The following is a 17,982-nucleotide window of genomic DNA, read 5'->3' on the forward strand; positions in this document are numbered from 1 at the left end:
TAGATACCTTGCCTTGGAGCTATATTCTATAAGTATTGAGAACTGCAACCAATTAAGCAGTAGAAAGCAGCCAAATTAATGACTGCATTAACTATAATGTAGAGTTCTCACTCGTTCCTCACCTGCGATGGGCTTGATTTAGCATTTGATGGTGAAAAACAAATGGCCAGTGACGCTTAAGCCTAACGATCATAATTTAAGAGCAACGCTATGGACGTGCCCACCCCGGGTAGAAGACACCCGAAAGTAAAAACTGAGTAATCGCTAATTCTGGCAAGTACGTGTACAGCACGTGTATACATCACGTGTATTGCCGCAGACCACAGGGATAGTCGAGGTATCGTAACTGTTGTTCGCATATTATTGCGATAGCAATTATATGGACACTCAAAAGCAGATTTCTGCCGTCGGCGTCGCCGTCGCCGTCGCCGTGAGGTTCCGTATGACGTCAATGGAGATGAAATCGTGGCCGCGCGCCGCCGAACGCTGTATGTGCGAGTGAAAGGGCGCGAGGGACGCGCTCTTTCACGGGGAGTGAACGCACGGCGGAGAACAAACGCGCGTTCTGCGCCGTGCTTCCTTAAGGGCTGCAGAAGTAGGCGTCTCTTTCCTCCTTTACAATCACCATATATGTAGAGCAAACGCGCCTTCTTCCGATGCGCGAGAGGCCGTGGGGGAGGGGGGGAAGGGGGAGGGAAGGGAGGCGACGTTTAGCTGCGGCACCAAGTGCCTATTTATATCAGAGGCTCCGGCAACAGTCACCAACGCCGCACGCATTTTGAGCGAACGCGGGCAAAATGCCGACGGCGTCGACAACAGTTCGGCGCGTTGCCGGTGCTGCTGCATGTCCAAGTTTATACAGCTGATAAAGCTAATATCATTACTCCGTATATCTCTCTACAAATTTGCTATCGCAATTGATGCTTCACCTTTCAGGTGAAACTGCGACAACTTTTTTAGTTAAGATAATGAGAGAGCCCGGAGCCGTGGTGGCTTAGTGGCTGCAGAGCTGTGCTGCTGACCATGAGGACAGAGTTTCTGTTGCCAGCCGGCAGAAGCGTTCCGGGGTCGCAATGCAAGAAACACTCTTGTACCACGCTTTGGGTTCACGTTAAAATTAACCAAAATTAATCCGGCGCCCACCGCTACAGAGTGCCTCATAATCATCGTCCTTTAGTCGGCATATAAAACCCCGGAATTTACCATTGCAGAACTCACCACAGAATAAGAAAGTCCTGATGGCCCGGTCACTTTGAGCGGCAGTTTCCAGATCAACAGGCTCCATTTTATATACTGGCTTTTATTTCGACGATTTATTTACCTTTTGTTTGATACAATGCCCATCGTTGCCATGACAAAGCAAAGCTGGTCATTCCCTCATTAAACGACGGATTTCAATGCCATGACCTATGAATGTGCGTGCGTCAAACTTTCGCAGACAATAAATAATGACGTCACTGAACTTCCGGGCATTATTACGGCTGCTAAACTGCCCATTACATCAGTCGGTGTTATGTCGAAAGACAGGAGAAACACCTACTGTGAAAGCGCTACCGCATTTGGCCTGTCATTTTGCTACATCTCTTGCTTTTCGCCTCCAATTGCGCTTTCAACTCATTCAAGATCGATATTGATCAACTAACCTGTGATTTCGCATGACGAACCCACTCTGTCCGTACTGCAGGCGCGGTCTTGACCTCAAGCGCTTCTACGGAAGTGACCTCGATCGCGCATTCTATGTGAAAGCTACGCGGCGAACAGACGCGAAAGGGCTAGGGTTGGCCTTTGAAATTCAGAACATTTGGTGACATTCAGATATCTAACGAAACCTTATAACCCGGACACCGAACACAATTTACTTCAGTAAGGTGCACTTGGGGCTAGTTGTTTCTGAAAACTGTTCAACACGTAAAACTTAGGCGTGCAATGCCTTCTCTCTTCGGTCCTAGTTTCTTGTACTGGGTACCACAATACAGTAACTGCATATCCAGGACTTCGTAACACATGTTTACCGTGCATCTACCCGGCTGTGAGCTAAAATGCTGACAGGGCGGCTAAAAACGAGCGTTTTAACCCTGTTCGGCTCCCATCAAGTGCGCAGTCGACGCCTGACAAAAAATTGGCTGTTTTTAGCCAAGTATAGCACTCGCTGCACCTTTCAATGCCAGCTTGTCCATTAAAACCGGGCCTTTCTGCAAACCAGCCCGGGCGATAGACATTCGACGGCAGGATTCGCGAACTTATTCTGGCTAAGAATGGGGCATGATTGGCTGAAGTCCCTATTCAGACTAGTCAGGCTCAGTAACGATGCGATTTACAAGCTCATGTGAGGCTTTTAAAAGCTCTAAATGTACTCGTACTTTTCTTCCATTGCCCTCGTTGGCGCGTTTTGCAAGCATAAATCAATTGTTCCACATTATTTCCGTATTCTCATTTATTTATTTATTTATTTATTATTTATTTATTTATTTATTTATTTATTTATTTATTTATTTATTTATTTATTTATAGAGATGTCGTGACAAATCAACAAGAAAGAGAGAACTCTTGCAGCAATAAATTATAGTATGACAAAAGAAGGCTCCTAACTATACGATACGCAATAGCTATGCAATATTAGCTGTTTAGTAAGCAAGTACAAAAAATTCCGAAGTGTAAATGTTAAAGACCTGTAGTTATACATTGGTAGCTAAAGCCTGACGAAAGAGTTGGTTATCACTGGTATTTAAGATGTCCTCAGGAAGGCGGTTACAATCTAGCAATGTACGGGGCAAGAAATATCGGTAAAATGACTGAGTGTTACAAAATGCGATGCCAAATTTATGACGGTGGTCGACACGATGGGGGAAATACCAAGGTCTGGGGATTAGTTGGTCATGAAGCTTAGAATAAGGATGAAATTTGTGAGATAGACTCAGAGAGAGAGAGATGGTGAGGAAGGCAGGGAGGTTAACCAGACGTTAGAATCCGGTTGGCTACCCTCAAACGTACTTATTATTACTTATAAGAATTGAGAGATTCAATGGGGACATTGTTTAGATAGTATGTTAAAAGACTGTGAGAACTTCCAGTTATACGCATTACTTGACATTTGTTAACATTTAAATCCATTCGCCATGTACTGCACAAATTAATCAAGGTATTTAGGTCCGATGAGAGGTAGGAATGGTGGTCATCATTAGTTATTTTCCGAAATATGATGCAATCGTCAACAAAAAGATTAATGTTGGAAGAAATCGTGGAAGTGAAGTCATTAATGTAAATTAAACAGGAAGAGAGGTCCAAGGACTGACCCCTGTGGTACACCCGAATGTACCACAGTAGGAGATGGAAAGAGAAAAGCAGAAGGCAGGGACGTTCAGAATGACGTCCGGTTGGCTACCCTACACCGGGGGAATGGGAAAGGGGAATACAAAGATGACCAGGAGAGAGAGGAGGGAAGGAAAGAAGGAAATTAGCGGTCAGTTCACTGACGCGTGTGGCATTGCACTAATAGACACAGACGTTCACACAAGCCCGTCGTCTTCAAGAAGCACAAAAGTGCCTTCACCGCTTTATGGGCCGACGAGCGATGATAGGGGCGGTGTTCCAGCAGCACCTGCACGGAAAGCGTCCGATTGTCCAGTTTTTTTAGCGCGTTAGCAAGTTCTTGTCTTTCTTGGGCATATCGTGGACAGTGGCACAGCAGGTGGTCGATAGTTTCGCCGGTGCCGCAGACCTCGCATGCTGCACTGTCGGTCACTCCAAATAATGAAGAGTTTGCCTTTGTGAAGGCATGCATTCCTCTTAAGCAAATTGCTGTCTGGATTTGGTTGGCTCAGATTCTACAGTAGGAATTTATGAGAGACCTTGTCAAAGGCCTTGCTGAAATCTATATGATATCGGGCACATGATGAACGATCCAAAATGCAATGTTATTTATGCGTCAGCGATATAAGCTGGGCATTGCGTGAAAGTAATTTACGAATGTTGTGCTGACGTAAACAACGGGTTCTATTCGAGAAAGTTAACCAAGTTAGTGAAGATGGCATGTATTAATAGATTGCAACAAGTACTCGTAAGAGAGATAAGCCGATAATTAGTAGGGGAATGTTGTTGCCTGATTTGAAGACAGGAAGCCCATTTCCAGTTTTACATTGTGTAGGAAGGGTAGATGGCGCAGTCCTAGCAGATAGATAAAACCGTTTCTTACCGTTAGATAAACGCCCACAGAAGTGTTACAGAAGTGTTGCTATAGAAATGCTGTGTACATTGCAGAGAATACTTAATTCCGTAAAAGGACGGCAAACCCAGCGCACTTGTTGGAACCTACATTAAGCGATGCTTTATTAAACCACTTACACGCCGCGGTGGCTCAGCGGCTATGGTGTTGCGCTTTTAAACACAAAGATCACGGGATCAAATTCCGGCTGCGGCGGCCGCATTTCGATGGGGGCTAAATGCAAAAACGCCCGTGTCCCGTTCATTGGGGGCACGTTAAAGATCCCCTGGCAGTTAAAATTAATCTTGAGCCAATGCCAAAGAACATGTTGGCCGGCCACCACGATGAAAGAAGAAAAGCGAGAGCAAGGACTCTCCATAAAACTCACGGGTCTAACCCGGAAGCGGCTTACGTAGATGCCGCCAAATACCCAACCAATAACAACTTCGCCATCAGTGTGGTCTCTCTTCCCAACAACCGGGACTGCGAGTCCCGTCTACGCACAGCATGCTCGCTGAGAGCCCCCAACGCAGTTGAAGCCGAAGAGGTCGCCATCGCACTTGCAGCAGCGGCAGGCTTCACCACAATTCTGAGCGACTCCAAGGCCGCCATCAGCAACTTCACTCGTGGCATCGTAGCTCCTACAACGCTACGACAACTTCACCCCCTTCTCTCTTCTCGTTCTCATTTCCCCCGAGTATGGAAGCGGGGAGGACGATGACGACGCAGAGGTTTTCGCTTGCCCCATCGAACTTGTATGGGTCCCGGCCCATTCGGGGAACCCGGGGAACGAGGCTGCCCACCAACATGCTCGAGGATTCGTCCACCGAGCGGCGGGACAGGCCTCCGACCTGGAGGACTCGAATAGGGAACCTTTGACCTCCTACAGTGACATCACCACCTACTATAGAATCACGAGACGATCGAGACCACCACCTCACCCTAAATTGACCAAGTGTCAAGAAATGACCTGGCGTCGCCTACAGACGCATTCGTTTCCTTGCCCCCAGATCCTCTCCTACATATACCGGAGCTAATAGACCCCACTGTAAGCTATGTGGAGAGATCGCCACTCTCAACCACATTATCTGGGACTGCCGGAAGGACCCTCCCCCCCCACTCTCTCATGGCCACTCCCTCATCCCGGGCATGGAATAATATCCTCGCCGGGACCAGCCTGGAGGATCAGCTCCGGGCCGTGGACAGAGCCGGGGAGGTGGCTGTCAGGCATGACCTGACAGACTACCTCCCCCCTTGAACGACACCTATTGTCGAATAAAGTTGTACCTACCTACCTATAAATTACTCATTTGGTGCCGCAGCTAAACGTCGCCTCCCCCTCCCTCCCGTCCCCCCACGGCCTTTCGCGCGACGGAAGTAGTCGCGTTTGCTCTCTCTCTCTCTCTCTCTCTCTCTATATATATATATTATATATATATATATATATATATATATATATATATATATGGTGATTGTAAAGGAGGAAAGAGACGCTTAATTCTGCAGCCCTTCAGGGAGCACGGCGCAGAACGCGCGTTTGTTCTCCGCCATGCGTTCGCTCCCCGTGGAAGGGCGCGTCCGTCGCGCGCTTTCACTCGCACATACAGCATACGGCACGCGCCGACAATTTCATCGCCGTTGACCTCATAGCGAACCTCACGGCGACGGCGACGCCGACGGCAGAAATCCGCTTTGAGTGTGCATATAATTGCCATCGCAATAAAACAGTATGAAAAACACGTACCTGTATGCAGACATATTTCCACGTAGAGTTATTTATAGCTTCGGGGCCACAAGAATGTGAACACACATGTCAACAGTAGTGCCAATCATTATAGCCCTCCACACGCTTCGCACTAGTTTTCAGAATTCAGGTCAATCATAGCACCGCCACCTCAATACCATACTGCTGCTTTGGCTTAGCGCTAAGGGTCTCCTTTACTTTCACCAAAAGCCCGAGTCCATGGTTCAAATATTTTTATTGCGATAGCAATTATATGGACACTCCAAAGCAGATTTCTGCCGTCGGCGTCGCCGTCGCCGTCGCTGTCGCCGTCGCCGTCGCCGTCGCCGTCGCCGTGAGGTTCCGTATGACGTCAATGGAGATGAAATAGTCGCCGCGCGCCGCCGAACGCTGTATGTGCGAGTGAAAGGGCGCGAGGGACGCACGCTTTCACGGGTAGTGAACGAACGGCGGAGAACAAACGCGCGTTCTGTGCCGTGCTCCCTTAAGGGCTGCAGAAGTAGGCGTCTCTTTCCTCCTTTACAATCACCATATATGTAGAGCAAACGCGCCTTCTTCTGTCGCACGAAAGGCCGTGGGGGGGGGAGGGGGAGGGAAGGGAGGGGACGTTTAGCTGCGGCACCAAGTGCCTATTTATATCAGAGGCTCCGGCAACAGTCACCAACGCCGCAAGCATTTTGTGCGAACGCGCGCAAAACGCCGACGGCGTCGACAACAGTTCTGCGTGTTGCCGGTGCTGCTGCATGTCCAAATTTATACAGCTGATAAAGCTACTATCAATACTCCGTATAGCTCTCTACAAATTTGCTATCGCAATTGATGCTTCGCCTTTCAGGTGAAACTGTGACAATTTTTTTTATTTCTGTGAACGCTCTGTGGTACAGATGACTTAGGTAGCATGTAAAGTGTTTTTCATCATCAAAAGAAGGGTAGTAGATTAGGCTATGTACTATGGCCTCGTCGCAGTCGAAAACGTTGCACGAGGTATTGTCAAATATACCGATGCTTTTCATGCGATATTTGCACAGAAATTCACAAGAGGCCTGCTGCATCTTTTGAAAGCGACTGAGCTGTGCGACTGCTTTTGAATGTGCATTAAGCGCTCTTATGAGTGCTCCCGCATCAATTGCTATTCTTTTATTGCGATAGCAATTATATGGACACTCAAAAGCAGATTTCTGCCATCGGCGTCGCCGTCGCCGTGAGGTTCCGTATGACGTCAATGGAGATGAAATCGTCGCCGCGCGCCGAACGCTGTATGTGCGAGTGAAAGGGCGCGAGGGGCGCGCGCTTTCACGGGGAGTGAACGCACGGCGGAAAACAAACGCGCGTTCTGCGCCGTGCTCGCTTAAGGGCTGCAGAAGTAGGCGTCTCGTTCCTCCTTTACAATCACCATATATGTAGAGCAAACGCGCATTCTTCCGACGCGCGAGAGGCCGTGGGGGAGGGGAGGGTGAGGGAAGGGAGGCGACGTTTAGCTGCGGCACCAAGTGCCTATTTATATCAGAGGCTCCGGCAACAGTCACCAACGCCGCACGCATTTTGAGCGAACGCGGGCAAAACGCCGACGGCGTCGACAACAGTTCTGCGTGTTGCCGGTGCTGCTGCTTGTCCAAGTTTATACAGCTGATAAAGCTAATATCATTACTCCGTATAGCTCTCCACAAATTTGCTATCGCAATTGATGCTTCGCCTTTCAGGTGAAACTGCGAACACTTTTATTGCGATAGCAATTATATGGACACTCAAAAGCAGATTTCTGCCGTCGGCGTCGCCGTCGCCGTCGGCGTCGCCGTCGCCGTCGCCGTCGCCGTCGCCGTCGCCGTGAGGTTCCGTATGACGTCATTTGGAGATGAAATCGTCGCCGCGCGCCGAACGCTGTATGTGCGAGTGAAAGGGCGCGAGGGGCGCGTCTTTCACGGGGAGTGAACGCACGGCGGAGAACAAACGCGCGTTCTGCGCCGTGCTCGCTTAAGGGCTGCAGAAGTAGGCGTCTCTTTTCTCCTTTACAATCACCATATATGTAGAGCAAACGCGCCTTCTTCGGACGCGCGAGAGGCCGTGGGGGAGGGGGAGGGAAGGGAGGCGACGTTTAGCTGCGGCACCAAGTGCCTATTTATATCAGAGGCTCCAGCAACAGTCACCAACGCCGCACGCATTTTGAGCTAACGCGGGCAAAACGCCGATGGCGTCGACAACAGTTCTGCGTGTTGTTGCTACCAAAGCCGCTCACCTTACTTCGTACGACATTGCTGTGTTGCTATCGCATTCATTGCTTCGCCCTTAGGGCGAAACTGTGACATTTTTCTTTATCCTTTTTCTCCATTCTTCCCCTTCCCTCAGAGTAGTGTAGCAAACCCATTGCAACCTGGTCAAGCCCCCAGCGTTACCTTTGCTCCCCCTCTCTTCAACAAAAGATCCACTTATAGCAAGTGGGCATTGGTTGCTTGACTCACCATCACAAAGTAATGACTGCGAGACTCACCCATTGGTTGTATTTGACTTTATTGACAGAACATTCACAAAATCCACAAGACTGAATTGCTTTCCTTGTATATTCCAAATGCCAAGAGAAATTATTTGCAGCAGTGACAACTGCTCACCGGCTGTGTCTGTATTGCGAGACCACGTCACATTCGGTGCTTGGAAAAGAGTCCCTCGTGTCATCTGCTCTACCTCATCGCTAGGAGCAACTGAGAGAAGTAATCAGTACGCGAAAAGAAGGCGCTCTTGGCAGGTTGAAACGAAAGGTTCGACATAATGCGAGTTCTGTTATTCACTGGGGAAGTGCTCTTCTGTGGACAATGTGTGGATGAATCTATTAGCCAATTGCAATAAGCTTTTTTTTTTCGTTTTGAAAAAGCAGTTCGGTGCAGGATTGTTACAATACTTGAGACGGAAGTTATGCCAAGCTAATCATTGCAGCTTTCATAGCTTTCTTTTTTTTATAACGCTTACAAACTCAGAGGCACTTTGGTGTGACGGCTGCTGCAGGCGAAGCCATGTTGAGTTGAAACATAAAGGCCACAACTGCAAATAATTTGTCACAGTAGCTTGGAATGTACAACCAGACATGTCACCTATGCTCAAAGTAAAACAAAAGAAAAAGAGCACGTTACCAAAGAGTCTCTTTTACGTTCAATACTTTGAAAATGATCTGCTTGTGTTGATAACGCCTAAAATTTGACTTTGGTCATGCTTTAAAGACATTTTTTCCCAACCATTGTGTTGTATTAGAAGATGGTCTCTCACATAGTTAATGTACATACACTCGCCACTCGGACTGCAAATAGCATCAGCTAGAAGCGTCTCTTGACAAGAGGGCAAATCTAGGCTTTCTAGCCTTCGTAATCAGTAACGAGAGTTAAATAGATGGCAGTATCGGTTATAGGAGCTTGATAAAATGTTCGAACGCCCAGGAAAAAAAAAAAAGAAAGAAACCTTTCAGAACCCATTCGTAACCTTGCAAAGTACAGTCAACAAGAATACTTGACACTCTAGCACTTTAGAATTCCGAGTATTGAACTTCACTGTACCATAAACATTCTCTCACCATTTTCGGGCGCGACACGCTAAACAGGTGCTAGAAGGCTACAACAACTTTGCGACACGCAAGTGAAGGTGACCGGGATTTAAGTGAATCACGGGCTGGCTCCTACTCTTCGGTGCAATAAATACTCGAGCAGAGACAGCGTCTGTCAAAACACTAATACACACCACTTCCTTTTATTGTTCTATTTTCTGCCTAATTTCAGCAGAGTGTAGCAGTGGAGTTCTGGTACGCCAACTGTCTCCGTACTACAGGAACGTCGCTTCTTGCACGATTACCCACCATCACTGTTCTTTGGACAGGCGCCAGTATTTTCACACGTGTCTCACCGAAGACTTTCGCTACAAGAATCTCAACGCCGCTATATGAAGACTCACAATATGTACCTTGCTTAAAAATACGTTGTGCTCCTTCCTTAAAATTAACATTACAAGAAAGTACAGAGCGGGAGATTCCACATTGTGGCAGGCATGGAAGCACTCGGCTTTTCAGTAGGTGAATTCAAAGTGGGTGTTCATATTCGAGCCTGCAACATGCCTCTAGGCTGCTTCCACCAGTAGATGGATGTATCACTGTGAAACAGGGCGGTGGCAGGCGCCATGACGCTCGCACAAAACCACAAAGTGTCCCTCACATACTCGCACGTTCCATTTAAATGTGCACCGCACGGCACAGGTGTTAAATTAATTGCAGAAAACGTGCCTATGATGTCAGCGAAAAGATGCGAATTTACGCGAAGGACTCTTGAAAGATAGTAGGCCCAATATTCTCGGACGTCCTTACGCTAACAGAAAAAAAAAAGAAAGAGCGTCGGGAAAGCGTAAATTACTCTTTTGTGAGCACGTTTTCATCTGAGGAGCGTGCGGTCAGCAACGAAACTCGCACATTTACTTTTGTTTCTCCTAAGTTCACGCATCAAACAAGCTTCTTTCAACCACTGCTCCATCTCGTTTGAAGCAGTAACTGTCGCTGTAGTATAAATGGTTCCAGCCTAATTTCCTTATTCAGCGACTTGTAATATTTTGAGCAGTAGAAAGCTGTGAGGTGCACGCCTGTCCAAAAAGAGAAAGCTAGCGTGTACGTAACGAGAAAGACAACGTGCAAAACACCACTGCTGAGTAATTAGCTGCAACAAAGCCACGTCCGTACGCTTTTATTTTTCTTTTCCATTCGTTCTCCTATCCAACGCAATACTTTCCAGTCACATGAAAGAAAAAAAAAAGAAAGCAAACACACTATATTTATATGTATATCTTTTTTTTTCAGTCGAGGAACACAGAAGCTGACACTTTTGACGATGAAGTTAATGGATACAAAAGAAAAAAATTAATCAATAAAGTTGCGCTACATATATGCTTTCTTTTTTTTACAGCCTCCATAGAACAAGCTATACAAAACGAGCATGACAAGACATTGCATTTCACACGAGTTGAAAAAAAAATGAGACGGAGGAAAACTTAACAGGTTGACAGAAAAAAAAAACATGGCCCATTTTGTGGCCATCAGTTTGACAGAACACGACACGTTACGCGAGGGCACACAAACGAATTATGCCAGTGATGCTTGATAGCGTAGTATGTACAGTAAGGCGATAACTGTGATAGTTCCTAAGTTGCCGCCAGAAAAGATAGTTATCATGAAAGGCGGCGACGAGTACTGGCTAGAGTGATAACGATCTTTTATGTGCCATATTTAAGCGCAAGAGCCGCTTTACTGCAGAATAATTTAGGTGTTAACACATAAAATACTTAGTACCAATTGACTTAAGATGGCAAATCCGCTACTCTTATTAAAGCTTGAGCCATTGGTTACAGGGACAGTTTTGTAACTTCATCAGAAGAACTGAGGATGACGTGTAGGAACGCAGGACAGGACCTTTCATTGTCATATAAGTGGTAACGGTTCGCTCAAGGCCAGCAAGAGCGTGAATAGCTAGAAGTCTTAAAAAGATTTCTATGCATTGGATGGCAGTACATGAAACAAGCGCTGCAGGTGAAAAATAAGAAATGAAGCCTTGACGTGGCTGCGCTTAGAGCGGAGCCTTCGTTACATCACTATGCGAAAAGTGGGAGAGAAAAAAAAAGACTTCGAGCATGAATAGCCACGCTAACGCTCCCGCGAATTTGTGAGTCGTACCGCACCTCGACTTCTCAGATGCTTTCGCCACTACACACCTACACTCCTTGGAGAAAAGACTGCTAAGAGGGAAATCTTAGAAATGAGAGTTCCGAGTGTATAGTATATCCTATGAAGCGTCATAGAGTGAAGGTTGTTAACAAGTTCGTTAGGACTTTTGGTGGGGAGGGTGCTTATAGCTGCTCGAAACACGAGTGAGACGTGAAGCGTAAACCGAGGGTCTTTGTGAGAGAGCTGCAGCATAATGGCTTTTCACGTGTGCTGCTCAGAGGACACAACACGGGACGATTGGAGAAAACGCGAACACCCGTCATTAGCGCGATTTTTTTTTTTCGCTTGAGTTTTCTCGTATCATGCACTGCGTAGTGTACACCAGGCGGATCACGTGAAAAGGCGAGTGAAGCGTACGAACTCTCGCACGAAAAAAATAAAAAAAAGCACCGCGAACAACAGAGGAAGCGCTCCCAACTTACGCGCGGACCTTTGAGAGGGTGAGACGGGGAAAGTGAAATGAACATAATAATTATTATAATTATCATAACCATCGATGATGGACATTGTTCATCGCAAAGGAGACGAACAAAATAAGACGGCGAATGCAGTGCTTCGCCGCGTCAAGAAGAAAGTTCGTTGGTCGGCGGCGTTCTCTGTGTCAGACGTAGTCCACGGGCGGCAAAAGAAAACTATCCGGCTCATGGCGATCGACGTGTTCAGCAGAAAAAAATCGAAAGCAGGGCCACCGTGACGCACCCGACCATGTGCGCACTGAAGAGCGTGGCCCGGGTGCCAGAGTTTCCGTTGCCGCTATCCTTGATCTGTTCTTGTAAGGCATCTGCAAGCAGAGAGAACAAACGGATGGATCTCTTTTAACCGCGCACATTCTGACGGGGCGCGCCGCTTTCTTGTTAAGTGCGGCATGTCGGTGCATGCCACTCGTGCGTTTGTTACCGCATACTGCGGAACGAAGGTGTTGGCGAGGAAAGTCGGCAGAGTGTGCTCGCGCTGGTCGGCATCAGACACCACGAAAACAAATTTTCGTCCCTCCTCCTTTGCTTAAAATGGGCAATATTACTAACCGAAGAGTATCACGTTAATGTTCAATGCGTATTCAATGCGTATGTTCAACGGGTATATTGAGCGTAACACATTCTGTTTGCGGCAATTCCTTTCCTCAAAGGTTTGTTTACAAAGTACGGTCTGTTTTGGTGGTCTCTGTGCAAGGAAAGATGACCATAATTTCCTTTAGAGTGCGACACAGCCAGCCTTTTATCTCGCAGAAATGCACGAATACTATTATCTAACAGTATAAATGAAAATGTATGAACAAGTAATGATGTTTAAATGTGACATTGTTTTGTTGATTTCTGCAACAGCTCTTTGTAGCTTCAGATATCTAATGTGAGTTAAACAGCAGTCTTTTCTTAATATTTTGCGAAGTGGAAGCTTTAAAAAATGAAGCACTATACAAAATCGCAGGAACACAGACAGCTGGCTAAAATTGGCATTTCGTACCCGTATAAGTGAGCCTTCAAGATCACAGAGATTTTATCGGAGCTTGGGTGATCTCTGTCTGCTCATTCAGTGCGAGTCGTATGCAGAATGATTAAATAATTAAATTATTTATTCGCCTCCTTAGGTTGTAATGAATATTTGAAATATATGCACATGATCAGGTTGATTAGAAGCGAACAACGCTAGCATATTTTACCACATTTATTTCGTAACGAACTCATTAGCTAGCTCATTATTTTGTCGTTTCTTTGAACACAACATTCATAGAGAAGAAGGAAGGAAAGTACAAGAAAGAAGCAATGCCGATGAGTCATGCATAATGACATGTGCAGCAAGCAATGTCGAAGGACATGCTACAGGGAGAAGATTATCATGCTAGGTCATGAACCAAAGAAAAAAATCTTTCAGGGTCACTACCAGGGTCATTAGCTTGTAGATGAGTTTCAACTTCCTCGCTGGCTTTGGTACTCAACGGCTGTTTAGGGAGGGCTGCATTGGGTGAAATCATAATAAGAAATGCTGTATACCACCATGCAGCAAGTAAGGAAATAATCACCGCCAGCAACACAAGAGAAAAATTAAAGCCATTAAACACCTCGCCCACAGCCTAAGCACAAGCCGCCCCAGAAATTGGTTCAGCTACGCAATAGTTAGCCATGAAAGAGGCAAGCAACTTGTGCTAATGGCTGTGCCAAGCATCAGAACAATACGAAAGAGCAAAAATAATGCAAATACATGATGCCATTGTGTCATTTTGCTTTACTAATAAACAAAGAACTACGCGGCAAACCACGGCAAAATCATCTTACAGGCCAACCGCAACGAAATTTCACTGAGTCTCAATTGGTTATAAATGAGTAGTATATATTATCGAAGCAATTGGTGGCAAAGCCGCAGGGCTGGTAGTTGTCATATTTTTTTATTTAACTGCCTTTAAACATTACTATTGCAACGACTAACGAATATGATGCAAATCCCAGCCCATCACCTTCGAAAGATTGACCGTGACGCGGGCGGTGCCTAATTTCGGAAGTCATGCCGAAGAGCCGCGTTGGTTGTCCAATTTCAAGGTTCTACGTCATTCATTTCGGGCGAGTGCTAATCGAAGCGTTTTTTTTTAGGCTCAGTATCAAAAACAGTTATTTTAGAAGGATTTTGGTGGACGCAACCACTCTCTGATATTAGGTGTTTTACGCGGTCCAATATTGAGTTACAGTTGGTCTTTAACCTGCGCTGCCTGAGCGAAAAAATAGGTGGTTAGCACGGTTTCATTCAGAATTGCTCAGACCAGCATGCTGAAAGCGTCTGGCGGCATACGGAGTTCAACTCGGCATTGAACACTCTGCAGATAAATCCAAATTAGAGACACGCTCAGTGAAGCATCATTAGCGTAGTGCCGTGCAATGTTTAAAACCAGACACACTTCGCTGGCATTGAGGCAGCATATTTTTTTTCCTTCTTGAATTTTGCTACAACTACATCACTTCGTACAGAACAGAGTACTAAGTAATGCATCGTTTTCATCGCCATACTATTAGTGAGACATTATTCCAGATCGTTTCACTGCCCAAGACAGTGAGATTGTGGTGATAGATGATTTTGCACAAGAATTGCTGAAGCTGTTGCAAAAGTGTGCGTGCATTTTCTGTAAGTACTATGTATTACTTCGTTTATTACTCAGCACTTGTTAGATACACCAGTGTGTTTGGATGTCTTTGTCCCATTAGTCTGCCGTTCGGCAAGATTACATCAACGTATGCGCCCATGGTCCCTAGTCATGCAGCTTCTGACACTCGCAAGTTAAGGGCACTCATATTATCTTGTACGGACCGCTTAGAACCAGCAGGGATTTCCGTTTCGATTTATATGTTTGGTACCGAGCATGGTGTACTGCTTTGTTGTTGTGAATATTTTTGCGAGCAGCAATGTTCTCTGGAGGGCCCGTGTGAAGAAGACTTCTGAAGCAGGAACATTTTGTGCGGCAGGTATGTCTTCCTCCAGGTTTAGCTGAACCGCAAGTGATCGCATGGGCACGGTACGAGTGAGTGCGATTTGACCTAATGCTTTCTTATCCTGCGCTAAGCTTAGACACGCGAAAAAAAAATTATAAGGTCACACCACTGGTTGTCACTTTTTTGCACTTTTAAGAAGGCCAACTAACTCGCCCTTTTTAACAAATTCTCACAAATGGCCTTTTCCACTGTCTTAAAGGATTTGACGCAATAGTTCAGCGGAAACTAGCTAGGTGGCGGAAACCCGCTAGGTGCCGTCAGGCGGTGGTCCCGGGTTCGAGTCCCGGACCAGGACGAATTTTTCTTCAACTGCGAGGCTTTTCTTTGGAGGAACCCGTATGGGTTTCCTTTGTAGCAACTGCTACATTTGGGTGGATGCCTCATTTTCCCTTTATGACTTAAAGAATCGTGAACGAATACTGCTAATCTCTTTTGACTGACTGAAAGGATGATCCTAAAGAGTTTGTGTGTTCCGACTGTTAAGAATGGCCCTGCCGTGTAGAACAGTTAATCACTGCATATATTAGTCACACTTTGTGCTTCACTATTAACTGCTGCTCGCAAGCAATGGGCCTCACGTCTCCTGCTGAAAAAATACGCTTCTCCCCCTCCCCCCACCCCTTGAGTGTCTCTGGGAACAATGAGTTGAAGAAAGCATGTCAGAAGCACTGGTTTTGTAACAGCAGTTCCTAGCCCTCGCTCAATGTCTACTGCGAGCGCAACTGCGAGTGTTGACATAGCAAAATGGGCTCGAGCATACGTGCGTGCTTGCTCACCGAATGCCGTCATGAAGTCGAAGGTGAGACCGCTTGTGCCCATTTCGTTGGTGGCGACAGCGATCGCCTGGTATCGAGTCTCGGGCTCGAGGTTGGTTATCAGATAGTTCGTGGCGGCCTTTGATCCCATCTTCTGCATGTCGTGGCTGTGGCTTCTCGGAATGGTGATGTTCCGCCATTCGTCAATGTCTTGGGCGTGCTGGCAAAAGATAACGCACGTTCAGAGAGTCAAGCGCAACTCTACAGTTTCGGCTGACTCTGAAGAAGTCAATAGGTAGGCGAAGAAGCTCTAATGGTATTGGTGCACGCTTGAAAAATGCAAAGCGTTTGTAAAGATGGCAACTGTTTACAGGGCACAAAGACACGTACGCACAACTTTATACAATATGATTAATTCCTCCTTTGAAATCCCTTATTATTATGTGAAACTTTCATTCTTCGCTAACACAGTTGACCTTTCTTCAGTGTCATTTTTCTTAAACTAAAATTGAAAGTGAGACACTGCTTAATTAAGGTGCGATTTATTGTTCGTCGAGATCTTCGAGGTAAAATTTTGAGTCATCCCCCTAGTACCTGCTATGGGGACACCTTGTGTGGCTTTGCAAGAAAGGGCATGGGTCAATTTACTTCGAATCAACAAAATATAATGAATATTTCAAGAAAAGAGGTTGTGATGGAGAATCGTGCTTAGCGCGCGTAAATTGTGTACCCAGTTTCAAATGTGTGTTACTTCCACGGTGAATGCACAGAGCGATAGCTCGTGCCCTAAAAAGTGTCAATGAATTACGGTTACGAAGTTTCCCTGGGATTCATTTTTTGTTAAGGTCATCTGCAAATTCACGTTGAATCTTAACAAAGCAAACAACAACAAACGAAAACACTATCATGACATTTTACGTAATACTGATCAACGTTTCCATTTTTATGACAATGAAAGAATAATATAGGAAAACACGTATAGCTTTACGTACAACAACATAAAGATGGGATTATTAGGAGCATGTCAGAAAAATTCGCATTCAAATGCGTTGCCAGAATGCTATCTGGATGGCGCAGCAAAACACAGATTGACATAAGAAGACGAAGGCAAGCGCTGCGAACATAGCGCTTGTACTATTTGTCTTTGTTTCTTCTTGTGTCCGTGTTTTGCTGCGCGATCGGGATATCATTCTATGATGATCGACCAACAAGCCAATATTGCCACCCCAGCCAGAGCTGACTGTTGTCCGAATAAAGCACGTTGAAAAAACCCAAGTAGTCAAAAATGTCGCAGTTTCACGCGAAAGGCGAAGCATCAATTGCGATAGCAACTTAGTAAAGAATACGGAGTAAGGATAGTAGTTTTATCAGCTGTATAAACTTGGACATGCAGCAGCACCAGCAACGAGCAGAACTGGTGTCGACGCCGTCGCCGTTTTGCCCGCGTTCGCACCGAACGCGCGCGGCGTTGGTGACTGTTGCCAGGGCCTCTGGGGGCGCCTCGGAGGTTTTCGACTAGATTAAAACGGGACACTCGTCGAGCAGCGTCGGAAGTTTTATTGCGATAGCAATTATATGGACACTCCAAAGCAGATTTCTGCCGTCGGCGTCGCCGTCGCCGTTGCCGTCGCCGTTGCCGTTGCCGTTGCCGTTGCCGTCGCCGTCGCCGTCGCCGTGAGGTTCCGTATGACGTCAATGGAGATGAAATCGTCGCCGCGCGCCGCCGAACGCTCTATGTGCGAGTGAAAGGGCGCGAGGGACGCGCGCTTTCACGGGGAGTGAACGCACGGCGGAGAACAAACGCGCGTTCTGTGCCGTGCTCCCTTAAGGGCTGCAGAAGTAGGCGTCTCTTTCCTCCTTTACAATCACCATATATGTAGAGCAAACGCGCCTTGTTCTGACGCACGAAAGGCCGTGGGGGGGGGGGGGGAGGGGGGAAGGGAGGGGACGTTTAGCTGCGGCACCAAGTACCTATTATATCAGAGGCTCCTTTTATCACCTTCTCGCCTCGCAACGTTTTTATATAAATACGCATTTGGTGCCGCAGCTAAACGTCGCCTCCCCTCCTCCCT

General features: G+C 46.5%; 1 protein-coding gene and 1 long non-coding RNA gene across 2 annotated transcripts in view; both read right to left on the reverse strand.

Moving 5' to 3' along the window:
- Positions 1-8,433: 8,433 nt before the first annotated feature.
- Positions 8,434-16,239, reverse strand: LOC125941509 (uncharacterized). The gene is made up of 3 exons (XR_007464389.1): positions 15,932-16,239; positions 13,561-13,632; positions 8,434-12,463 (listed from the first exon to the last, which is right to left on the reverse strand). It is a non-coding gene; the product is annotated as an uncharacterized LOC125941509 (long non-coding RNA).
- Positions 16,240-16,740: 501 nt separating this feature from the next.
- Positions 16,741-17,982, reverse strand: part of LOC119432597 (ubiquitin-conjugating enzyme E2 Z-like) — a 5,672-nt gene continuing 4,430 nt past the window's right edge. Inside the window, exon 3 of the mRNA XM_049658315.1 lies at positions 16,741-16,760. Coding sequence (XP_049514272.1) covers positions 16,741-16,760 — 20 coding nt within the window. The remainder of the gene's footprint in view (positions 16,761-17,982) is intronic.

Source organism: Dermacentor silvarum, chromosome 11, assembly GCF_013339745.2.
Source record: "Dermacentor silvarum isolate Dsil-2018 chromosome 11, BIME_Dsil_1.4, whole genome shotgun sequence".
Taxonomy (NCBI): Eukaryota; Metazoa; Arthropoda; class Arachnida; order Ixodida; family Ixodidae; genus Dermacentor; species Dermacentor silvarum.